Source organism: Pseudonaja textilis, chromosome Z (assembly GCF_049901715.1).
Source record: "Pseudonaja textilis isolate UNSWEBS1 chromosome Z, rPseTex1.2, whole genome shotgun sequence".
Classification (NCBI taxonomy): domain Eukaryota; kingdom Metazoa; phylum Chordata; class Lepidosauria; order Squamata; family Elapidae; genus Pseudonaja; species Pseudonaja textilis.
Genome location: NC_142008.1, coordinates 729009 through 755093, shown reverse-complemented (window position 1 = coordinate 755093; position 26085 = coordinate 729009). Strand labels below are relative to the sequence as shown.

The window sequence follows — 26085 nt, the reverse complement described above, 5'->3', positions numbered from 1 at the left end:
GTTCTCCAGAGTTTAGGTTGTCTATGGAGACTTGGAGACTTCTTCTCCAGATGGGTCTATCCATCCATCCTATGAGACGCATTCTCTGGAGGACATTAGATGCCTTCTTTGATGGTCTCCTATGAAGTTCTCCAGGGTTTAGGGTTTAAGTTTCCCATGGAGGACTTTGGAGGACTTTGGAGGACCATGGAGTCCTCCTCCTCCAGGAGAATCCATCCATCCTATAAGATGCATTCTCTGGAGGACATTAGATACCTTCTCTGGTTGTCTCCTAAAGAAGTATTCCAGTGGTAGGGTTTTGCTTTTCCATGTTAGACTCCGGGACCACCTCCAGGAGAATCCATCCTATTAAGGTCCACCCAATGAGAAACAACGATCGAGGAAGTAGACCTTCCACAAAGCACTTATCTGTGCTTAACCACAAGCTCCACCTTCCTCCACTCAACGGAAATCACCCATCTTGACTCACCCTTCTTTCCACCCTGACGAGCAAGGACGGTTGTCAGTCCCGGTAAGCAGACGCACTTCTTCGGGAACATGGCAGAGCAAGAGAGCCTCGAATTTGGGAAAGCGGACTTTGTCCTCTTGGACGAGGTGACCATGGAGGACTTCCTGGAGAACCTGAAACTCAGGTAAGGTTCGGAAGGGGGAAAGGAAAGGATGGGTCTTATTTCCAAGAAGGAGTCAAGATCATCTGAGGGATTCAAAACATCCAAGTCGATGTTTCTGGACTTCCATAGCCTTGCTGGAGATCTTGCTCGTTTGATGGACCCCGAACGGAGGTCCATCTTCTTGTTCTTCACAACCTGAGGACTGGCAGAGCCTTTAGGCTGAAGAAGTGCCGTCCACGGAAGAGAGGAAGTCCACCCTTCCATCAGACTGAAGCTCCTGGGCAGCCCCGAGGTTCAAGAATGAAACTGGAAGCCAGTTTGGTCTGGTGGCTAAGAAACTGGCGGCGATGAGTTCTAGTCCTACCTTAGGCAGGAAAGCCTAACTGGGTGACTTGGGGCCAATAACTGGCAGGTTGTGAGTTCTAGTTCCACCTTAGGGATCACAACCATCCGGGTGACTCCGAGCCAATCACCAGGCGACAGTGAGTTCTAGTCCCGCCTTAAGCAAGAAATCATAACTGGGTGACTTTGGGTCTATCATCAGGTGATGAATTCTAGTCCTGCCTTAAGGATGAAAGCTGGCTGAGTGACTTTTGATTCAATCACTAGCCGACAGTGAGTTCTAGTCCTGCCTTAGGCATGAAAAACAGCTGGGTGACTTTGGACCAATCACCAGGAGACGGGGAGTTCTAGTCCTGCTTTAGGCATGAAAGCTGGATTCCAATTCCCAGAATCCCCCAGCCAGCAGAGTTGAAAATGAGTGGATTACAACTCCCAAGAATCCTCCAGCCGGCATACTTTAACAGGAAGGACTTCAACTCCCAGAATCCCCCATCCGGCATCCTTAAAGAGGGGAAGATGTCTTCAACTCCCATAATTCCCCAGCCACCATGCTTTAAGACAGGAGGACTACAACACCCAAAATCACCCAACCAGCATGCTTTAAGAGGAAGGACTTCAACTCCCATAATCCCCCAGCCAGCCACGCTTCAACATCTCTGGACTTCGTGCAGGCAGAGGAATTCTGGGAATTGAAGTCCTCCCTTCATAATTTAGTTGCTGTACGGCGACTAAACTAACATCGTGTCAACCCTTTTTCCAACCAACCGGGTTTATTCTGGGCGTGGGGAGAGTCTTGTGAAGCGACACGTCGTTAAGAGGGAGGGAGGGAGGGAGGGAGGGAGCTGTGTGGTTCGTGTCGGAGGAAGCAAAAGGCCTGAAATGACTCAAAGTTGCAGCTCATTTTGAAAGCAGGAAAGGCGTCATTTGGAGCCCAGCTGTCCTTCCTTCTCGTTTCCATCACTTTTTAAATTTGGGCAGTGATGGTGAACCTTTTAGAGACCGAGTGCCCAAAACTGCAACCCAAAAGCCACTCGTTTTTGTTTGTTTGTTCGTTTAATTATTTATTTAACTATTTAATTTATTTATTTATTTAACTATTATTATTTATGTATGCCCACATGGCAATTCAACCTGAATAATGAGGTTTTACTACCTAAAATAATGGTTAAACAAGGCCGTGTTCAGCTAACGGTTCCAAAAACAAAACATGAAAAACGCATTTTTTGTGCCCCTTAGGGGTTTTTTTTTTCTTCTGCTTTTGAAATATTACGTTTAGCAACAATAACAAAAACTTTTGTAACATCATTTCTCTCTCCCCGTCTCTCTCTCTCTGTTTCTCTCTGTCTCTCTCTGTTTGTGTGCGTCTGTCTCCCTTTTTCTCTCTCTTTTCCTCCCTCTCTCTGTCTCTCTTTCCCTCCCTCCCTCTCTTTTTTTCTCTCTCTTTCCCTCCCTCTCTCTCTTTCTCTTTCTCTCTCTTTTTATCTCTCCCTTTCCCTGCCTCCGTCTCTTTCTCTCTCTGTCTTTTTCTCTCTCTCTCTTTTCCTCCCTCTCTTTCTCTGTCTCTCTTTTCCTCCCCCACTCTCTCTTTCTCTTATCCTCCCTCCCTCTCTTACTTTTTATCTCTCCCTTTCTCTCCCTCCCTCTCTTTCTCTCTCTCTGTGTCTCTTTCTCTCTCTGCCTCTTTCTCTCTCTCTCACCTCTGGCTGGCGAGAGTGGAGCACACAGGGCGTGCCCCTTCCCCGCGGCCACCGTGGTGATGTCACTGGCCAAGAGGGACACACGAGCTGAACGTTTAGAGCTGTGCTCGGTAGGGTTTGCAAATGGGCTCAGGAGGGCTGCTTAATGGAGAAGGAAATCCTGGCCTGTTTGGTTCACTTGAGTGTGGGGTGAAAACACAGAAGGCAGAGGAAGCCCCACGTGTCTCGGGGTTCAACCCTTAAAGACTCCTTTAGGGGTGACTGGGCAGGGCAGGCAGGGGTGGAATTCTTCTGGTTCGGACTGGTTCCATAGAACGGGTGGTTACAATTCTGTGCAATTCGGAGAATTGGCGAATCATGCCACTGGCTGGCCCTGCCCCTCCCCCCCATCCACCCCTCCCCCCCCCAGTCACCCCAAAGGAGTCTTTGAGAGGTGAACACTGGGCGGGGGGGGCGGGGAGAGAAGTGGCCTGCGAGCAGAGCTGAACCTTCCTTAGGACTGAAGCTTCTATTTATCAGTGTAGACTCAGGCAGCAGATTGCAGAAAGGTAGATCTCTGAGTGAATCTGTGATTCTGCGAGCAACTCAATCTGCAGGCTTTGCCTGATTAATAAATAAAAGCTGCTTTTTTAAATAAAAAATTTAATATTTACATAAATATTTACATATAAGCTACACCCAACCAGACATGTGACCACCAAGCCATGCCCACCCAGTCACTTGACCACAAGCCACAAGCCATGAATTAGGCCACGCCCACAGAACCGGTTGTTCAGAAATTTGAACCCCGCCTGTGAGGGCAGGGTGAGGGGCAGATGGGATCACCCGACAGGCAGCCGCAGCAGACGGACGGAAGAGGCTGTGGCTTGTCGACATCCATCCTATGGCATACTGTGATGGGGCAATAGTGCGCGTGCCCACAGAGAGGGCTCCGCACGCCATCTCTGGCACCTGTGCCATAGATTCGCCACCAGAGGACGAGGGCAGTAATGGCAAACCTTTTCAGAACCTTTTCAGCAGCGAGTGCCCAAACCAGAATGCACATGCGTGCGTGCGAGCCGGAGTGCCAGAAAACTGAAGACCAGCTGGTCCGGTGCATACATGCCTGTTTTGGGGGCATTTGGGGGCTGTTTTTGGCCGTTTTCGAGTTGTTTTGGGCCTGAAAATGGCCCCAAAGGTCCATTTTTGGAGCATTTTTGGCCTGAAAATGGCCTGGGTTTTTTGGCTCTTTTCCATGGTGCTTTTAGGGCATTTGGGGGCCATTTTCCAAGCCTTTTTCAGGCCATTTTGGGGCCCGAGGGCAGCCTGTAAATGGCTTGAAACACCCTGGAAAATGGCCCAAGAAACAGCCAAAAAACCTTCCCCAAAACAGCCTGAAAATGCCCTGAAAATTGCCCCCCAAATGGCTCAAAAAGAGCCCAGAAAACAACCAGGAAAATGCCCTGGTTTTGGCCCAAATATGTCCCCAAAATGGCCCAAAGAACAGCCAGCTTTTGGGCTGATTTTCAGGGTGTTTTCCAGCACTCTGGCGCCTCTGAAGACAGCTAGCCAATGTACCTGAAACCAGAAGAGCAGCTGGCAATGGAGCTCATGCCGACTGAGAGGGCTCTGCGTGCCACCTCTGGCAACTGTGCCATAGATTCGCCATCACGGGGGTCTTTCCCGTATTCCCACAGGAAGAGAGGTCCCCCTCTTCTCCAAAGCAAAGAAGGAGGGATAAGATTCATATTTCTTAACAACCGGTTCTGTGGGCGTGGCCTAATTCATGGGTGTGGCTTGGTAGTCATGCCACTGGGTGGTCCTGGCTTGCTGATTGGGCATGGCTTGGAGGTCACATGACTGGTTGGGCATGGCTTGCATGTAAATATTGTAAATATTTATGTAAATATTGAAATTTTTAATTGAAAAATGAGCAATTTTTATGCAAAATCAAAGCAGGCAGGCAGATTGACTTGCTCGCAGAATCACAGATTCATTCAGAGATCTACCTTTCTGCAATCTGCTACCCGAGTCTGCACTGAAAAATAGAAGCTTCAATCCTAAGGAAGGTTCAGCTCTGCTCTCAGGCCACTTCTCCGCCCCCCCCGACCCCTGAATACCACCCCTGACCGGACCTCAGGGAAACCTCCTGAGTGGGACAGGTGGGGAGGGGAGGGGCCAGCCAGTGACGTGATTTGCCAGTTCTCTGAACAACCAGTTCTATAAAACTGGCCCGAACAGGTAGAATCCCACCTCTGATGGAAATCCATCCAGGCGAGGAGCAACTTAAAAGTAAGGAGGGATTTCCTCAGTGAGGACCATTAACCCACGGAATGCCATGGTAGTTTCTCCCTCACTCACCATGGAAAAATTGAGCAACTGTTGGTCCTGCACAAAACACCGCACCACTTGAAATATTGTCCCCTCGATGCTAGGCATGTGGCGTTCTCCTCACCCCTAAACACGGTCAACCCGTAAGCCTCCGAGATGCCTCCTTAACCGTGTCTCCCTTTTGGCCAAACCAGGTTTGAGAAAGGACGCATCTACACCTACATCGGGGAAGTGGTGGTCTCCATCAACCCATACAAACCTCTGTCACTCTACGGGAAGGACACAATCGAGCATTACCGTGGTCGGGAACTCTACGAGAGGCCGCCTCACCTCTATGCCGTGGCTGACGCGGCCTACAAGGCCATGAAGAGACGGGCCATGGACACCTGTGTGGTCATCTCAGGTAGGGTTTCCCCCACATCTCTCTTTCTCAGTCAGAAAAAAAGGTTGTTACCCAATCGTAACAACCAGCTCAATCTGGAAAGTAGGAGGTTGGCTTGAACGGGAATTACGGAGGCGGGTTCAAGTCAAAATCGGAATGGAGCTGGAAGAGAGCTCGGAGGTCTTCTAGTCCAACTTCCTGCATTAGCAAGAGACCCTTATGGAATAACAAGAGTTGGAAGGGACCTCAGAGGTCATCTAGTCCAACCCCATGCTCGAGCAGGAAGACACAAAATAACAAGAGTTGGAAGGGACCTCAGAGGTCATCTAGTCCAACCCCCTGCACCAGCAGGAGACCATGCCTTATGGAATAACAAGAGTTGGAAGGGACTTCAGAGGTCATCTAGTCCATCCCACCTTTACCAGGTTCGTCCCACTGTATTTTGGTTGTAAGTCCTTGCACCTTTGGTTAGATTAGGTGAAACCTGGCCTAACTGCGAGATGGACCTTGGAGTCCGAGCGGATTACAACTTAAAACTTGAGCCAGCCGTATGCGACGGCAGCCGAAAAAGCTAAGACAATCCTTGGCTGTCTAAACAGAGGCATAGAAACTCACTTGAAGTATCACTACCGCTTAGTAAAGTCGCACCTGGAGTCCTGCAAAGAGGGCGGGGTCACTTATTCTCCAAAGCCCCTGAAGGCAGGAGAAGAAACCTTGGGTGGAAACTAATCAAGAAGAGGAGCAACCCAGAATGAAGGAGAAATTTCCAAACGGGGAGAACAGCCACCAGAGGTTGCGGCTGCTTCATCACGGGGGTGTTTTTAGGAAAATACTGTCTGGAATAAATAGTATAGAGTCTCCTGCTCGAGCAGGCGGTTGGACTAGATGACCTCCAAGGTCCCTTCCAACTCTTGTTGTTCTGTAAGGGCTTCCTGCTCAAGCAGGGGGTTGGACTAGATGACCTCCCAAAGTCCCTTCCAACTCTGTCCTCCTATGATTCTGCTGGGGTCTACGGCTCGAGCAGGGGGTTGGACTAGATGACCTCCCAAAGTCCCTTCCAACTCTTATGATTATGTAAGGATCTCCTGCTTGAACAGGGGGCTGGACTAGATGACCTCCAAGCTCCCTTCCAGCTGTTTTCTGATTGACTGATGGTGTGTAGACATTTCATGACCCAACTAGGGAACGTCAACTGTGCTAGAAGGAAGTGGGGTTTGTGGGGAGGAGGAGGAGGAGGAGGAGGAGAACTGGCAGGTCCTTGGTGCTCCTGGAGCTGGGTGGTTTTCTTGCAGATGTTTCATGACCCAACTAGGGAACCCTAATCAATCCTTATCAATCCTAATCATTGATAACTTTGCATAATTAGATAAAGAAACATCTGCAAGAACAGCACCCAGCTCAGAAAACACCAAGGACCCCACAGTCCGCCTCTTCCTTCCTCCCTCTCCTCCCTCTCCTTCCTTCCTTCCTTCCTTCCCTCCTTCCCTCCTTTCCTCCTTCCTTCCCTCCCTCCTTCCTTCCTTCCCTTCTCCCTCTCCTCCCTCTCCTTCCTTCTTTCCTTCCCTCCCTCCTTTCCTCCTTCCTTCCCTCCTTCCTTCCTTCTCCCTCCTTCCCTCCCTCCCTCCCTCCCTCCTTCCTTCCCTCCTTCCTTCCTTCCCTCCTTCCTTCCCTCCCTCCTTCCTTCCTTCCTTCCCTCCCTCCTTCCTTCCCTCCCTCCCTCCTTCCTTCCTTCCTTCCCTCCCTCCTTCCTTCCCTCCCTCCCTCCTTCCTTCCTTCCTTCCCTCCCTCCTTCCTTCCCTCCCTCCCTCCCCTCCCTCCTTCCTTCCTTCCTTCCCTCCCTCCCTCCCTCCCTCCTTCCTTCCTTCCCTCCCTCCTTCCTTCCCTCCCTCCCTCCTTCCTTCCCTCCCTCCCTCCTTCCTTCCTTCCCTCCCTCCCTCCCTCCTTCCCTTCCTCCCTCCCTCCTTCCTTCCTTCCTTCCTTCCCTCCCACCGCTCCTTTTCCTTCCTCCCTTCTAGCACTCTGTTTCCTATCTGGGCCAGGAGAAGTCTGTGAGAAAACAACCAAACATGGAGAACACCCAGGGCCTCACAGTCTTCCCTTCTAGACGTGATGACATTTCCTAGTTGGGACATAAAATGTCTTCCAGCAAACCACCCAGCTCAGCAGGTAGCCAGGACTCCACAGTCCGTCCTTCCTCCTCCTCCTCCTCCTCCTCCTCCTCCTCCCTTCTAGCCCTGATGACATTCCCTCATTGGGTCATGAAACATCTGCAAGAAATGCACCCCGCTCGGAGGGAACACCAAGGACCCCACCATTCCTCTCTCGTCCCCCCAAAACCCAGCTCCCTCATGCAAGTCCACAGTCTTTGGGGGCGGGGGCGTGGGGGGGGGGGAGAAAGAAAGAGTTGAGGAGGACAACCTGCCCCGAAGTGGAACGGACTCTGAGTTGCAGTGGGGGACACGGTTAGAAGAAGATCCGCAAAGGACCCGGCGGGAGGACCGTCTCGGGGAGGATGTGTCCGTGGCGGGCTGAGGAGAACTTGACATCAAGATCGGTGGCGGTTAGGCTGCCGGTTCGCAGCGGTTCAAGCAATCCTGTTGCGCCGGTCAGTTGTTGGCCCCGCCCACTCACCCCCACCCTTTTGTCCTATATTTCCTTTGTTTTTACCTCAGTTGATAGGCGTGGCAGGGTGGATCACCGCGCCTCAGCCGTTTTCCTCACCCGCACTGACAGCAAGATAATTTTTCGTGCTTAAAACTGCCCGTTTTAGAATGCTCCGTGCGCGCCCCCACAGAGCTGGTGGTAAAATATTTTGAATTCCGCCACTGCTCAAGATCCCACAGAGGGGACCTGAAAGACACACACACACACACACACACACACACACACACCGCCTTCCATCTCACCGAGATCCTGCCATTCCTAAATCGGGATGGCTGATTTTTATCCCGGTGTTTATTTAGGAGAAAGCGGGGCCGGAAAAACGGAAGCCAGCAAGTACATCATGCAGTATATTGCCGCCATCACCAATCCGAGCCAGCGGGCCGAAGTGGAAAGGTAAGTTTATCCCAGGCAGTCCTTGCTTTATGACTAGTTCATTTTGTGACTGTCCGAAGACTGTCCCCGGCTACCAAGGAAAAAGGGACTTAGCATCATTTCTCACACTTATAACTGTTGTAGCATCCCACCCACCCCCAGTCACAAGATTTACATTTGGATGTTCGTATTTATGACGGGTGCAGAGTCCCGGGGTCAGGCAATCCCTTTTTGCAAACTTCTGATGGGTGAAGTCCATGGGGAAGGCCCTGATTCACTTAAAAACGGTGTGAGTCACTCAACAATTGCAGGGATTCACTTAACAATGATGACAAGAAAAGGCAAAATTCATTTTAACACTAAGTCTCACTTAGCAAGGGAAACTTTGGGCTCCATTGTTGTCGTAAGTTGAGGACTAGTTGGACAGAGGTATTTTATATATATTTATATTTATATATATATATATATATATATATATATATATATATAATCAATTTATCCGTTTGTTTCACAATCTCGCAACTTGTGTTGAATTCAACTCCCAGAATTCCCCAACCAGGAAGCTTTGTGGATTTCAATTCCCAGAATTCCCCAACCAGCATGCTTTAAGAGGAGTGGAAGAATCCCGGAACTGGTATGCTTTAATAGGGATAACTTTCAACTCCCGGAATCCTCCAACCCTCAAGCTTTAAGATGGGTGGATTTCAACTCCCAGAATTCCCCAGCTGCCATGTTTTAAGAGGAGTGGACTTCAATTCCCAGAATCCTCCAGTCAGGAAGCTTTATTGACTTCAACCCTCAGAATCGCCCGGGCTCTCTTTAAAGCTGCTAAGGTCACAAACTACCATTCCAGAACCGGGAATATGGGAAATAAAAGTAAATATCTGATCTGCCATCATTTTTAAATCTTCTTTCTAACAACCCTGCGAGGTAGGAGAGGCAAAGAGGAAGTGGAATAGGCTGGTGGAGGGCTTCATTGAGGGGTCGGGAGGAGCCCTAAAATCCCCATGAAGCCCAGATGTAACTCTTGCCGGTCCCACCAAGCAACGGTGGGATGCTGCTGGTTTGGACCGGTTTGCGCAAACCAGTTGTTCCGACAATCAGCTGTTTTATTCCTGCTTTGTAGCACATCTCAATTGTGCAGCACAGCTGATTCCCTGCTGCTCGTTGTTGTTCTACTTACCGTTGCTGACTTGGAAGGTAAGGTAATTGTAAGTAGTACAATTGAGCGAGTCCACAAGAAGATTACTACGCTCCTCCGCTTGCAACAGAATACCCTACATCACCAAGCCTGAAATTTTGGGGCTTGGACAACCTAGAACTACACCTCCTAAAGTTGGACTTAAGCGTAGTACACAAAAATTATCTGCAACCGCAACAACACAAGAGCACACAGCAGATACAAACTCAATGTAAACTGCTCCAAACTGGATTGCAGAAAGTTTGACTTCAGCCACAGCTGACTCTGTTGGTACATCCTCTAACCCCCATTTCTTTAACCTTAAGCCAATGGTTTCCATCCGGTGGGCCACGACCCAGTGATGATCCGTGAGAAAATTTTGATGGGCTGCAGCACACCCGCGTCTGCAATTGGGGTGATACCGTCAGCAGATGGACCGATGCGCGTGAGGAGGGATGCACCTGGCAGGGGCTCTGATGCTGCGATCTCCCACGCACATAAGTCCACTTGCTGCCTGTTGCCCCGGCTCCCCATCAGCCACCTGGTGTTCAGCACGTGGCTCGTCGGCCTCCGGCACCACTCAGCACCAGTCCAGAGGTTCCTTTCCTCCACCCTCCAGACAGAGAGGGGGGAGGGAGGGAGGGAGAAAGAGAAAAAAGGAGGGAGAAAGGGAAAAAGAAAGGAGAGAGAGAGAAAGGGAGAAAGAGGGAGAAAGGGAAAAAGAGAAGGAGAGAGAGAGAGGGAGAAAGAGAGAGGGAGGGAAAGAGAAGAAGAGGAAGAGGAAGAAAGGGAGAAAGAGAGACGGAGGGAGGGAAAGAGTGAGAAAAAGAGAAAGAAAGAGGGAAAGAGAGACAAGGTACAGAGAGAGATGAGAGAGAGGGAGAAAAAGAGAGAGAGTGAAAGAGGGAAAGAGAAAAAGGCAGAAAAGGAGAGAGAAAGGGAGAAAGAGAGAGGGAGGGAAAGAAGAAGAGGAAAAAGGGAGAAAGAGAGACGGAGGGAGGGAAAGAGAGCAAGAAAAAGAGAAAGAAACGGAAAGAGAGAGAGATGAGAGAGAGGGAGAAAAAGAGAGAGAAGAGAAAGGGAAAGAGAGAGAAAAAGGCAGAAAAAGAGAGAGAGAAAGGGAGAAAGAGGAGAGGGAGGGAAAGAGAAGAAGAGGAAGAGGAAGAAAGGGAGAAAGAGAGACAGAGAGAGGGAAAGAGAGCAAGAAAAAGAGAAAGAAAGAGCGAAAGAGACAGAGAGAGATGAGAGAGAGGGAGAAAAAGAGAGAGAAGAGAAAGAGGGAAAGAGAGAGAAAAAGAAAAAAGGCAGAGAGAGAGGTGAGAGGTCCCGGATTTTTGTTTTCTATGGGAAACGGGTCCAAATGACTTTTTCAGTATTTAAGGTTGCAGAAACAGGCAGCCAAGCTAAGTGCCTGAAGGACCCCACCCCGTCAGTGGGAGTCCAGGCGCTTCAGCGAGAGGCAAGCTGGATTCATATTAGTGGTCCAAGGGATTTAAAATTATGAGTTTGGGGGTCCCCGAGGCCCCAAAAGTTGGCGGCCCCGCCTTAAACTATCCACGATTGATCTCACCCCATTTCTAAGAGATCTTTGGGGGGGCGTGCATAAGTGCACCATTGTGCCTACTATTCCTGTCCTATTGTCCCCCATTTATTTGTACCTCTTTTCCGTATTCTTACTCAGGTTTATACCTGTACCTATTACCTTGTAAGTGATTGACAAGTCAAATAAATCAAATAAATAAAGCAGGTGAGCTTCTAAAGGCTCCATTTCCAGTGCTTTGTACAATCGCCTTAGTCACACGTGCATTCGCCAAACCAGGTAACATCTCACCACCGCTCCCCAAGTCATTTTTTCTGTGTGTGTGTGTGTGTGTTCCTTGGACTTTCTACAGGGTGAAAAATGTTCTCCTCAAATCCAACGGTGTCCTGGAGGCCTTCGGCAACGCCAAGACCAACCGCAACGACAATTCCAGCCGCTTTGGAAAATACATGGACATCAATTTTGACTTCAAGGGAGATCCCACCGGAGGACACATCAGCAACTACCTGTTGGAAAAGGTACAGTGTGTGTGTGTGAGAGAGAGAGAGAGAGGGAGAGAGACGCCAGAGTAACTCACCCCAAAATCCACATTGATGGAGCATCTTGAAATAAGTGATTCCCGATGCTTTAAGAGGGGAGGACTTCAATTCCCAGAATGTTTGGGCGAACCGATAGGTAATTTTATCATTTTTAATTACCAGTTTGGTGAACTGGTAAATCCTCCCCTGGCTGGCCCCACCCATCCTGCCCCTCCCCTCCCAGGAGCCCCCACCCAACCCATTTTGGATGCCAGGTAAGTGCAGAGCCCTCACGGAGGCTCGGGAAGGGTGAAAAATGCTCCCCCGCCCCCGGGAAGTTGTGGAAGGCTGGATGCTTTAAGAGGGGGTGGACTTCAACTCCCAGAATCCCCCAACCGGCATCATTTAAGTGGAGTGGACTTCAACATGAGACCCTCAGAAGTGGGATCTGAGCTCTGTAGCTGCCACAGATGATGTGTTTGGCTTTGGGTACCAAAGTGTGTCTCCGAGCAAGCCCTCCAGGTCTTCTTGTCTTCTCTTGCAGTCACGAGTCCTCAAACAGCAACCAGGCGAGAGAAACTTCCATGCCTTCTACCAGGTGAGTTGACTTCTACTCGAGGACCCGTAAAGGTCCTTCTTCCTGCCCCTCAGTCGATCCAGAACGTTCTAGATCAGGTTCAGATCCTACCAGGATGACCACTGCGGTCTTAAGTTGAGATGTCCAGGGGTTTCCTCAGTTTGGAACATGGACTTACCCTCTTCGATGGGGTTGTCCTTTCCTGAAACTCTCATTCCTTGGGCACGTTGTGGTGTACAGGCGAGATCTCATCACACGTCTTCTAGAGGGAGACAATTCCGGGATCCTTCAATGTTTGCTAGATCTAAGGGGGTGATTGAGTTGGAAAAAAACAACAACAAGAAAGACACACTGAACTTGTTCAGAGAAGTTCGCTTGACAGATAGTCCCCGACTTACGATGACAATTGAGACCAAGATTCCCATCGCAGTCAGTTGTTAAGCGAGTTTTGTCACATTTTACGATCTTTCTGGGCCCTGTCATTAAGTTGAATCGCTGCAGCAGTTGAGTTTGTGACACGGTTGTTAAGTGAATCTGGCTCCTCCTTTGACTTTGGCGATCGGAAGGTCATAAAAGGGGATCACATGGCCCTGGGATGCTGCAAACTGTCATAAGTATGAGTCAATTACCAAGCAACTGAATGTTGATCCCATGACCATGGGGATGCTGCAAATATTGTAAGTTTGAAAAACTTTGAACGGTCACTAAATGAAGATTGTAAGTCGATATGTATTGAAGCTCACCTGAAGACGGAATCTTGCTGACTTGCAGCATAAAATGAAACCTGGGAACCATTGAGGAGGAACTGTCTTCGTCCTCATTCTCATACACAAAATCTCTAAAATGGGTGGGGGTTTTTTTGTTCCTCCGGGATGCAGCCCCTCCCTCCCACCTGGGAATCTGGACCATGTTTCCCATCTTCCTTAACTTATTTAACGGTTCGATCTACTAATTAATAGATATCTAAAAATAATTAATATACGATCTCCCCAGGAGAAATTATCTCCATGTTGAGCTTTTCGATCACTTAACAACTGGGTGATTCATTGAATGACTGCGGGGATTTGCTGAACCACAGTGGCCAAGGAGAAGAAAAGGGCGCGACCTCGGGCGCAAGTCCTTGAATGACGGTCTTGCTTAACAGTGGTCCCAACGATGATCATAAATTGAGACCAACCTGCATTATGGCATCTTCCAAAGGAAGTGGGATAGTTTAGTGTCAATTTTTTTCAATGTTGGCAACTTGAAGGCCAGTGAAATCTAGTCCTCCCTCATCCTAGAGAGTTCACTGGAGGACTAAAGACAAGACACAAATTCCGCCAAGAAAGAGCCGTTGAGATAGGCTGCTTTGACAGGTACTCCTCAACTTATGACCACAACGGTTGCTAAGTGAGACATTAAGAGAGTTCTGTTCCATTTTACGACCTTCCTTGCCACATTGGTTAAGTGAAAATCCCTGCAGTTGTCAACTTAGCGACAGGGTTGTTAAGTGAATCCGGCTTCTTCGTTGACCGGGCTTGTCACTGTCACATAGGAACCCATTGCTGAGGGTCTGAATTTTGCTCGCATGACCACGGCGATGCTGCGATGGTCATAAGTGTGAAAACAGTCCTAGGTCACTTTCCTCGGTGCTGTTGTAATGTCAAACGGTCACTAAATGAATCATAAGTTGAGTGATTTTTTTTCCAGTTGCTTCTTGGTGCCTCCGACGCTAAGCTGGACTCTCTCCACCTGGTTGGAGACCCAACGGCCTACAGGTTTACCAAGGAGGGTGGTAGTAGTAATGACAGGGTAAGTACCGCACCACTGAATCAGTGGCAAGTCCTGGGGAGAAGAAGAAGTAGAGAAACGTGGATTGTTCCACGTAAACAAGAGAGGAAAGTAATCGCAGAAAATTACAGATATTAGAAAATGTGACGAAGTGGCCGATGAATGTACAGGTAGACTTCTGACCATGATTGAGCCCCAAATACCTGTTGCTAAGCAAGACAAGTTGTTAAGTGAATTCTGCTCCATTTTATGACTTTCCCTGCCTCGGTTGTTAAGTGAACCGCCGCAGTTGATTCAGTTAGTAGCCCGCTTGTGAAGTGAATCCAGCTTCCCGTGGGCTTTGCTTGTCAGAAGGATCATGCTGACATGGTTGACATTCACTTAATGACCCATGACTGTATGACCGTCATAAGTACGAGTCAGTTGCCATGCACCTGAATTTTGATCATGTGGCCAATTCTTTTACGACCGTATGATTTATGGCTAGATGGGATTTTACCAGTTTGGACTGGTTCTACAGAAGTGGTTGTTACGATTCTGCGCAGTTCGGAGAACCGACAAATAGCGCCACTGGCTGGCCCCGCCTCTCCCCGCCCCGCCAACCCGCTTCTTTCCTGGCATGCGTGCCATCCAACTTGCCTGCCTTGTGCCTTCGCCTAATTTTTGGTAATTTTCCTCCTCCCCACAATCATCAGCTGTTCCGACTATTAGCTGTGCCAGGAGATTTAGATTAGCTAGAAAGCAGGAAATCATTGGATTTCTTGCTTTCTAGCTAATCTTTAGATCTTCGGCTCTGCTTTTAAACACAGCCGAACCTCCCTTAGGACTGAAGGTTCTATTATTCAGTGCAGACTCAGGCAGCCGATGGCAGAAAGATAGATAGATCTCTGAGTGAATCTGTGATTCTGTGAGCAACTCAATCTGCCTGCCTGATTTGGGGTAAAAGTTGCTCTTTCTTTCATAAAAAGATTCCATATTTACATAAATAGTTACAATATTTACATACAAGCCACACCCAGCCAGTCACATGACCACCAAGCCACACCCAGTCAGCAAGCCATGCCCACCCAGTCACATGCCCACCAAGCCACACCCATAAATGAGGCCATGCTCACAGAACTGGTTGTTAAGAAATTTGAATCCCATCCCTGGACAAGCTTCATCCCGGTCATAAATCCAGGACCCCCTGTAATATGAACCCAGGCCACAGACAGCTATCCTTGACTTATGACCACAATTGAGCTCAAAATATATGTCGTTAAGTGAGTTTTGCCCCGTTTTATGACTTTCCTGTGAAATTAGTATCACAAGCCAGTTGTCAAGGGTCTGAAGTTTGACCCCGAAAACGGCCAGAACTTGCTTTTTTTTCAATGCCATTGTAACTTTGAAACGGTCCCTAAACGAATGGCTGTAAGTCGAGGATTGGCTCTAAATGCCTCTCAGTTAATCTGCGGAAATCTCTGAAGTCGTGTTTGTACGTGTTAATATTTGTACCGGGGCAGCTAGTCCTTGATTTACAATGGTTTATTTAGGGACCATTTCAAAGTTACAACAGCAATGGAAATATGACTTATGACCATTTTTCACACTTACGACCATTGCAGCATCTCTGTGGTCACCTAATCCAAATTGAGACTCTTGGAAACGCATACTTATGGCAGTCGCTGTGTCTGGGGGGGGGGGGCACCTGATCCACTTTTGCGACCTTCTGACAAGCAAACTCAATGGGAGAAGCCCAATTCACTTAATGACCATGTGATTCGCTTAATAACCATAGTGATTGACTTCACAACGGGGGCAAAAGATATTTATAAAATAGGGTAAAACTCACATAACAAATGTCTCGCTGAGCCACAGAAATTTTGGGCTCGATTGTGGTCGTTAATTGCAGACTACTCTACAGGTAGCCCTTGATTTATGACCGCAGTTGAACCCTGAAATATCGTTGCTAAGTAAGACATTCCTTAAGTGAGTTTTGCTTCACTTTACGATCTTTCCTGCCCACTTAATGCCTGGTGTGACTTACAAACCTTAACCGGCGTTTGATTATGGTCGTAAGCTGAGGACTGCCTTATAAACAAAAAAGGCATTCAATAAAACAGAATAAGCATTTGGGATTTTTCGAGCAGGAATCCATGAAGTCCTCAACTTACAATGCTTCATTTAGCGACCATTTGAGAATGGGCACTGAGAAAACCGACTCATGACCATTTTTCACTCTTACCAACCGCTTACAGCCTTCCCAGGGTCCTGCGATCCAAACGCAGCAGCTTGGCAATCGCTTCACATTTATGACGGTCATAGTGTCCCAGGAGTCACATTGTCACGACCTTCTGACGAGCAAAATCAACAGGGGAAGCTGGATTCACACTTAACAACCGTGTTCTAGCTTAACAATTGCGAGGATTCGCTTAATAACGGCAGGAAAAAAAAGGTTATTAATGGGGCAGGATTCAATTAACCTCTGTCTTGTTCACCCACAGAAATTTCAGGCTCAATTGTGGTCGTAAGTAAGCCGAGTGTCAGGATTCCGGTAGTTACCCTCCATTTCAATCCCGAGTCTCGAGCCAAACTTCCAAAACTTCAAAAGGATTTATTGAAAGTTAACATGCCGGCACTGCCTGGGTGCAGCCGACTCTGAGACACATCATTCCTTGTCACCCTTCACCCTGGTTTTCCCCCGCCCCACCCCCTGGGTGTATCGTAATTCATATTCTCCAATGGGACACCTCCATAGCCCAGAATCATCAGTCAGGCTCTCCAGTTAGATATTTGTGCAGCAGAAACTTCGGTCACCTAGTTACTATCTCTGAAAAACTATTTATGGAATGCACTTTCAATTTCCAAGCTGCCACACTGCTCTTTCAACCCCCTCCCCCGCAACTCCCCTGTTGGCAACTCTAAAAAGACCATAGAAATATTTTATGGGTTGACATTCGGCTCCCCTCACGGGAGACTACAGATTCGTATTTACGACGGTCGTGGTAGTCACACACAACTCGCCTAACGACAAGGAGTGGAACTCGTTGAATAACAGCAGGTGTTGCCTGAATGAACGGGGCAGGAGACGTCATAAACTAGGACAGACCTCCTGGAATGAACGTCTTAGCCACAGGAATCGGGCGGGGGGCACCATTGGGGTCATAGGTTCGAGGACTGGCTGCACGGGGAAGCGCCGGGAGCTGGGTTCAGAAGATGATGATTCGGCTGCTAAAGGGGAGGGAAGATCTAACCCTCCTACCGTTGTCTTCTTTGAAAAACTATGTATGGAATGCACTTTCCATTTCCAAACAGCCACACTGCTCTTTCAAACTCCTTTTCCCCCACTCCCTTTCTGTTGGCAACTCTAAAAAAACCCTAGAAATATTTTATGAGTTGACACCGAGGACTATGGTGAACAGCCAAGGCCTCCCGATTAATTCTTGTTCTTATTTTCATTTCATCCCTTTGTTCTCCAACAATGGCCTTGAACCTTCCTGCCCTCTCCCAAGTCTTTGGAGAGTGAGAAAAGCAACTATCAATCCGTCTTGGACGCCATGAAAGTGATCGGTTTTACTTCGGAAGAGATCGATTCTGTGCAGAAGATCCTGGCAGCCATTTTACACTTGGTAAACGACATGGTTTTGACGTTTTTACTGGCCCTCCCTTCGAGGTCGGCCGGGATCAGGAAACCAACATCAGGGGAACAGCTAGAACGGGGTGTCAAACTTGATTTCTTTGAGGGATGCATCAGGGCTGGGTTTGACCAGGAATAGGCTGGTCAAATAATTTAACTACCGGTTCTCTGCCCGGTTGCTGGACAGGCATGGCCATGGTAGGTGTGGCCTCGTTGGCCTCCTGCACCATCCTGGGAGCGAACGCAGGCCGTTGGGAGGGGGAGGTATTTGCTCCCCCCGTGCTCCGGAGGCTGGCCTTCCGGAACATCCCGCTTTCAGGCCCTGCGCTTACCTGAGATCCAAAATGGGGGCGCCTGGGAGGGGGGGAGAGGTGGGCGGGGCCAACCAAGGGTGGGATTTGCCAGTTGACCGAACTGTCCATAAAATTAACAACCGGTTCACTTGAACCGGTGTGAACCGGTAGCAACCCACCCTTGGGGTTGACCTTGGGGGGACAGGACTGTGGGCATGTCCAGGGTAGGCATGGCCCTCTTGACATCATTTGTGTCAGGGGTGCCTGTAGTGGTGGCCTGAGTGGCCTGCCAGCGGAAACGGGGTTCCCGAGCCCTATTTTCGGCTGGGAAGGCCTTCTGCAACCTTCCGCTAGCAAAAACGGGAGCTCGGAAGGGCCACCGTGGGCTGGTCCTTCACTGTTTCCAGGGTGTCCCGGTGGGCCAGAGCTAAGCCCTCAGTGGACAAGATCCGGCTTGGGGGTGGGGTCTTGAATTTGACACCCCTGGACTAGATCGGTACTTTCTAATATATTAGGGTTTGATAACGTGATCTTGAAAACTGAAAGAGATGCTTCCCATCTCCTTTTATACGGAAGAAAATTAAGACGGGGCCGTCTTGAGTTTCTTCCTCGCCGCCTCCTGTCTGGTTGAACTAGCCCAATGCTTACAGAACGGTTGAAAAGTTAGAGAGGATTAGAAAATAACTTTCTCGCCATGAAATAAAGATACTTCCGGTCTCCTTTTATAGTCCAGAGGAACAGGGCAAATCGATCTTGAGTTTCTTGCGCACCCTTTCCTGTCTAATTGAGCTAACCCAATACTTACCGAACATGGGTTAACTGCACTGGCTCAATTAGTAACATGGTTGTTAAGTGAACCTGGCTTCCCCATGGATTTTGCTTGTCGGAAGGGGATCACATAACCCTGGAATGCTGCAACTGCCGTTAATGTGAGTCAGTTGTCAAGCAAGTGACTGCAAATCACCTGACCTGGGGGATGCTGCAACGGTCATAAGTGTGAAAAACAGTCCTAAGTCCCTGTTTCCAGTGCCGTTGGAACTTCGAACGGTCCCTCAGCGAACTGTTGCAAGTCGAGGACTAGCTGTATTTGGTGTCTGATGGATCTTTTCGTCCGCTGAACTTCCAGGGCAATGTGAATTTCATCTACTCTGGTGACGAGGTGGCCATCGAGGACCCACAACTGGTCTCCTACCTTGCGGAACTGACTTCCACTGACCCAGAGAGCCTCCTGAACACCCTCCTGTATCGGACGGTGGCGACGGGTGGTGGGGAGGTGATCCAAAAAGGCCACGGTTGCGATGAAGCCAACTATGCGCGGGATGCTTGCGCCAAGGTAACGACAGAGTTTGTCTGGATATGACGCCGTCGGTGGTCTTAGGGGGTTTTGGGTGATGTTGAGCGGGTTAACTGGTTGCTTTTATTCCTAACGTGGGACTAGAATTCATAGTCTCCTAGTGATGGGCCCAGGGTCACCCAACTGGTTTTCATGCCTAAGACAGGACTAGAACTCATATCTCTACGTGGTTGGCCGAAAGTCACACAGCTGATTTTCCTTCCTAACGTGGGACTAGATCTCTCAGTCTCCTGGTGATTGGCCCAAAGTCACCCAGCTAGCTTTCATGCCTAAGACAGGACTAGAACTCCCAGTCTCCTGGTGATTGGCCCAAAGTCACCCAGCCGCCTTTCATGCCTAAGACAGGACTAGATTTCTCAGTCTCCTGGTGATTGGCCCAAAGTCACCCAGCCGCCTTTCATGCCTAAGACAGGACTAGAACTCCCAGTCTCCTGGTGATGGGCCCAGGGTCACCCAGCTACCTTTCATGCCTAAGACAAGACTAGAACTCCCTGTCTCCTGGTGATGGGCCCAGGGTCACCCAGCCGCCTTTCATGCCTAATGTGGGACTAGAACTCCCAGTCTCCTGGTGATGGGCCCAGGGTCATCCAGCTGGCTTTCATGCCTAAGGCGGGACTAGAACTGAACCAATATCCTGGTGATTGGACCAACATTACCCAGCCGGTGAAGGTGGGACTAGAAGTCTCCACCTCCCTCTTTCTAGCAATGGCTCCTTCACCACCGGACGAAACTAGCTCCAAAATCCAAAATCTTCCTTAATCTTACCCAAGTCAGTGTGACTTCACGGCATCTTAAAGAGGACATTTGGGTGGAGGTGGGGGTCATTAAACTCAGTTCATCCGGCACAACGAATGTATAGTCTTATCCCCGTGTTTGTCCGCAGGCTATTTATGAGCGGCTCTTTTGTTGGATTGTGACCCGTATCAATGCCATCATCGCGGTCAAGAACTACGACCCGCGAATCCATGGCAAAAATACAGTCATCGGTGTCTTGGACATTTACGGCTTCGAGATCTTTGAAAACAACAGGTAGAAGACACCAGGAGAATTTATTTGGATCGTACAGGCAGTCCTCACTTAATGACTAAAAATCAGGCTTGGAAGTTTGGTCATAAGTTGTTGCAGTTGTTGAATGGGCCATAGCTGGCCAGCCTCAATTGAATGACTATGTTGTGATGATCCTAAAGCGAGTCGCCAGGGTCATACAGTGAGTTACATGGCCGTTAAGTGAACCACATGGTTGTTAAGTGAACCCATTCTCTCAAGTTGACTTTTTTTTGCTGGAAAGTGGCAAAACCTGGCAAGAAAAAGTGACCACGGGCACCTGCAACTGGTCGTAAAGACAAGCCAGTTTGCCAACCATATGAAATGTGATAGTGTGCGTATTTACAGGATGTCCTCAACATACAACAGTACATTTAGTGACTGTTCGAAGTCACAATAGCACTGGAAAAAAATGGACTTACGACCGCCTTTCTTTGTACGTCCTCGTGCTCCAGTGGTAGTATACTGCCAGTTCACACCGGTTTTAGTGATCCGGTAGCGCCAGTCAGCAGTTGGCCACCACCAGCACCACCCGCCCACCCCCTGCCCTTTCCTGTCCTGTATTTCCTTTATTTGTACCTCGGTTGAGCCGCTCTGCCATGCCTCAGCTGTTCTACTCACCAGCGCTGATGGTAATGTAAGTTTTCATGATTAAAATTGCCCATTTTAGAATGCTCTGCGCGCGCCCACAAAACAGTAGTATAATATTTTGAATTCCTCCACCGCCATGGTCACGTGATCAAAATTCAGATGTTTGGCAGCTGACTCGTGTTTATGATGGTTGCCATATCCCGGGTCTGCAATCTTAAACACTCAAAGAGCCATTTGGACCTATTTCCCACAGAAAAGAAAACACCAGGAGCCAATAATTTAACAACCGGTGTGACTAGGTGGGCGTAGCCAACTCAGTGTCACTCACACTTACCCCATCAACTCCTGCTCTGGAATATGGAGCGCGTCCCCATCATCCTTACCTTCTCAGGCCAGGAGAGGAGTGACCGGGAGGGGAAGGGCCAGCCAGTGGTGGGATCAGCTGATCGGGAGCCGCAGCAGAGACCCAAATGGGCCACATGTGGCTCCGGAGCCACTGGTTGCTGATCTCTGAACTAAGTCAATAGGGAAGCCAGATTCATTTAACAACCGTGTTACTCCCTTAACCGCTGCAGTGGTTCACTTAACCGTGGTGGCAAGAGAGGTAGTAAAACAGGGCAAAACTCGCTTAACTGCTGTCTCGCTTAGTGACAGGCATTTGGGGCTAAAAAGTGTGGGTGTAACTTGAGGACTGCCTGTACACCAGCAGTTGTAACTTTGTGTGTTGTCCAGCTCTCAGTCTCTCTTTCACACACACACACACACACACACACACACACACACACGCACGCACGTAATTGTGGTTCAGTGGGTTTATCAATATTCCCCACAGTTCCCTTCACCCAAAACCCAGAACAATCCCAATTAAATCCAGCCACAAGCAGACCGGTGTTAGTCCTCAGAGCAATGTGCATCCAGTGTGTCCACGTGGCACTTAAATGTTGCCCAATCCAAATAAACCCACCAGGCAAGGTTAAATCCAAAGTACAAGCAGGTTCCTGAGGCAAGAAAAGTCCAGAATTCACACGGCGCAATCCAAGTACAAGGCATGGTGATTCCCCAGGTGGTATTCAGCCGGTTTGGACCGGTTCAAGCGAACCGGTTGCGGAAATTTTGACTAGTTCAGAGAACTGGCAAATGCCACCTCTAACTGGCCCTGCCCACCCATCCCCCGCCATCACCTCTCCTATATTCCCTTGTTTTTAGCTCAAGCTGATTCGTGCAGATTGCCGTGCCTCAGCTGAGCTAAAAAACAGCTCAGCTCACTCATCAGCATTCGGATAGAGATTGGTCTCTGAGCCCTCCATGCACACGCAAAGCAAGTGTGCATAGAAACACTCGTAGAACTGGTAGGAAAAACGTTGGAAACCCACCACTGAAAGGTGTCCATCCAAAGCGAGGCAGGACTCACAACAGCCCAAAAACACACCACCCGAAAATGAACACGTTGCTCCCACCGTCGCTTCTTACTCTCTCCTGTGCTTAAATAGCCACCTTCTGATGCAATGCATCAAGATAGGCAAGGCTGTCTCTTTACGAGTTATTGAGCTGACCATCCCTGCTCCTGCCTTTTTTCTGCCCTATGTATTCTCGTGATCAGGTACAGAAGGCAGTTCCTCTTCCTCATCATTAGTTGGCTGCATGCTTCCTCCATTGAAATCTCTATGTCATGCCCCCATTGGAGCCTGAATTTGCAGGGGAAGACGAGCCAGAGCTGGAGCCAACGGAGATTGAGGCAGCGGCTTCAATGGTTTCAGAGGAATGTGGAGAGGAGCAGGCCAAGTCAGCTCAGGGCCCTTCAGGATTGGGACGCAGGGTGGAACGGGGGCAGGATAACTAAGAGAGGGCAAGCAGTGGACATGAGGAGCAATGTTGCATAGGCAATGAGCAAGGACTGCCCCTTCCTGATCCTCAAGCACGGAGGGTGGAGAGAAGGCAGGAACAGCACAGGACGACCCAACAACTCGGGAGGAATGCACCCAGTCCACCTTCCCAAGGCACACCTGGGGACTGAGATTTAAGGAGACCTTGCGGGAATCGGCATTTGTCAGGAACAAATGCTGAATTGGTAGAGTTTGTTGTGCGGGTAAAGACATTTGGAGTTTGCAGGACTACTTGCCTTCTTCTGGACTTTGTGGACTTTGTGGACTTATTGTTTGTTCCTTGTTTCATGGACTCATTTTCCTGTTCCTTTATTTTGCTAGACTGGGTACAGCCAGAGGCTGCTCTGTGTGTGTGTGTGTGTGTGTGTATGTGTGTGTGATGGCTGTTAAGTGGTCAGTCATTAAGCAAAGAATTCCTGTAGATCGGGGTGTCAAACTCAAAGCCGGTGAGCTATATCTGCCCTGCAGGTTGTTTACATTGGCCTACAGGAGCACCCTGGAAACAGCAGACTGGTCCGTGGTGCCTCTGCCAGCAACAATGGAGCTCGGGAATGCCGCATAGAGCCCTCACAGGCTCCATTTTCAACCGTGACAGGAGGCTGTCCTGGCCAAAAATGGAGCCCAGGTGGGCCACATGTGGCCTCCCCAAGTTCTGTTTTCACTGGCAGAGGCCTCCAGGAGGCCAAAAATGGAGCCTTGACAAATGACGTCGACTTGACCATGTCCATCCCAGCCACGCCCCTCCCCCCCCGGCCTCCCTGAGGTCAAACACAACCCTGATGCAGCCCTCAATGAAATCAAGCTTGACACCCCTGCTGTAGCTGGATGGGTGCTGGGTGGGGGGCGGATTGTTGGACAAAGATCCTGACCTTCTAAGTGTCTTCTTCTAGCTTCGAGCAGTTTTGTATCAACTATTGTAATGAGAAGCTGCAGCAGCTGTTCATCGAGTTGATCCTCCAGCAGGAACAGCAGGAATACCAGCGTGAGGGGATTGAATGGCAACACGTGAGTCCCCTAAACATTGACGCAGCCCTCCGAACACCCTCCAAATTGTTTTTCAATCTGAAATTAATTTTTTCCCATAAAATCAGAGGAGAGTTCAACGACAACTGTTGAAACTGAAGCATTACAGTTAGTCCAGGGGTCGGCAACCCACGGCTCTGGAGCCGCATGCAGCTCTTTCATCCCTCTGCTGCAGCTCTCTTGTCAATAATCGGTAAAAGGAAAAAGGACACCAGACAAGGAGGAGACTCTGGTGGGGGTGGAACTGGACTTCCAGTTGACTCCATAATTGAATGGGGGGTTTCCAGTTGGGACCTTTGTGGCTCTTTGAGTGTTTAAGGTTGCCAACCCCTCAATTAGTCCTCGACTTTTGATCACAAAGTGGGATCACAAAGTGGGATCACAAAGTGGGACCGGAATTTCTATCATAAATTCAGTTATTAAGTGAATCATGCTGGATTTTACGATTTTTTTTGCCATGGCTGTTAAGTGAATCATGCAATCCTTAAGCAAATCCCATTTGGTAGGAAGATCACAAAGGACGATCACTTGAATGCAGGACTTGGCAACCATCATAAATACGTGCCAGTTGCTCAAATTTTGATCACAGAACCATGAGGACGCTACAACAGTCATGAGTCCGAGGAATGATCCTAAGTTCCTTTTTATCAGCATTGTTGTAAAATGAATGGTTGTAAGCCGAGGACTAGTCATATCCCTTTTCATTAAACAAATGGTTGTAAGTCAAGGACTAGTCATAAGCCCCCTTTTTCAGCACCGTCATAACTTTGAGTGGTCATTAAATGAAATGTTGTAAGTCAAGGAGTACCTGTAACTGTAGTTCTCAACCTGTACAACTTTTAAGATTTGTGGACCTCAGCTCCCAGAATTCCCCTGCAGCATGGCTGGCAGGGGAATTCTGGGAGTTGTAGTCTACACACCTTAAAGCATCCAAGTTTGGGTTTGTGTGTGTGAGAATCTACTTTAACCCTTCCCTTGCCAAGCATCAACTCTGCCTTCTCTCGACAGATTGAATATTTTGACAATCAAATCATCGTCGATTTAGTGGAAGAACCGCACAAGGGCGTCATTGCCATCCTGGATGAAGCTTGCTTGACTGTGGGCAAAGTCACTGATGCCCTTTTCTTGGAGAGTATGGATGCCAGGCTTGGAAAACACCCACATTATACCAGCAGGAAGGTAAGGGGATCGCAGGAGTAATACTCCGTAAGGAAGATAATTTGAGGATCCTTTACTGCCCCCATATGGGATATGGGGAAACACAATTTGGCAACCACGTAGGGACACTTTTCGGTTTTTGTATGTTTTTTTCTGAATAATCTGGGTGACAGTGCAGCAGGTAGGGAATTCTAAAAGTGAAAGGAAGCAACAGTGCAATTTGAACCCAGGGCAGCTATAGGGAGGAAAGGGGAGGTGAGCAATTGGCGACAGGAGGTCCATGACTTATGACCGTAGCATGAATCAGAATCTCCATTGCTAAGCAAGGAAGTTGTTCAGTGAGTCATCCCTGGCTTTGGAGCTTTTGGGATTGGTGAATTGCTACAGTTGTTAAATGAATCACATCGACATTAAGTGAAACCACCTTCCTCCATTGACTTTGCCTGACGAAAGCCGGTTGGGAAGAATTTCAAATGGTGATCATGTGATCCCAGGATGCTGCAACCATCCTAAATATATACCGGTAACCAGGTGCTGAAATTTGACAATGTGTTTGTGGGGAATGCTGCAATGGTTGTAAATGTGAGGACTAGTCATAAGTCCTGTTTTTCAGTTTCATTGTAACTTTTGAAAAGTCACTGAACCAATGGTCATAAATCGATCATCTTCTATATATATAAAAGCAAAATACCACTCACGCATCATCACAAAATCTCCAGAACTGTAAAACCTACAAACCTGAAATTTGGCACGTATGTTCCTCTTGGCTTCTAGGTGCTCACTAAGAAAGGATTTTTCGAAATGACCATCAGAGCATTTAGTATTTTGTATATTATTAACACGCTCTGATGCTAAGGAGTTCTGCTCCCGCTCCCCACCTGAAAAGAAATCTACTCCAAATGCAAAACACAAGCAGAGGAGTTTCAGTTTCAGAGCACCAAGCAGCTTTAGTCCAGAACAGTTGAGCTAAGCCACACCCAGGCTCCTAGCTGTCTCCTTTTTGCTCACACAGCAATTACTGTTTCAGTTTCCAAACAGCCCTCAATTCTCTCACACACTGACAGGACGCTAGCTAGATGAATACCGATGGATGCTGGTAGGCAGAGGCAGAATTTTTCCCCTTATTTTCCTCCCCCAAAACTAAGCGCGACCACATAGTT

The 26085-nt window shown here is 48.7% G+C and overlaps 1 protein-coding gene across 1 annotated transcript in view; it reads left to right on the top strand.

The window, feature by feature from the left end:
- The first annotated feature begins 205 nt into the window (after positions 1-205).
- Positions 206-26085, top strand: part of LOC113449959 (unconventional myosin-Ig-like) — a 53854-nt gene continuing 27974 nt past the window's right edge. Inside the window, 11 exon segments of the mRNA XM_087917471.1 lie at positions 206-632; positions 5155-5363; positions 8306-8399; positions 11451-11616; positions 12161-12214; positions 13883-13984; positions 17455-17571; positions 18999-19205; positions 20110-20255; positions 23635-23749; positions 24776-24946. Of these exon segments, the coding sequence (XP_087773597.1) occupies positions 538-632; positions 5155-5363; positions 8306-8399; positions 11451-11616; positions 12161-12214; positions 13883-13984; positions 17455-17571; positions 18999-19205; positions 20110-20255; positions 23635-23749; positions 24776-24946 (1476 nt within the window). The 5' untranslated portion in view covers positions 206-537.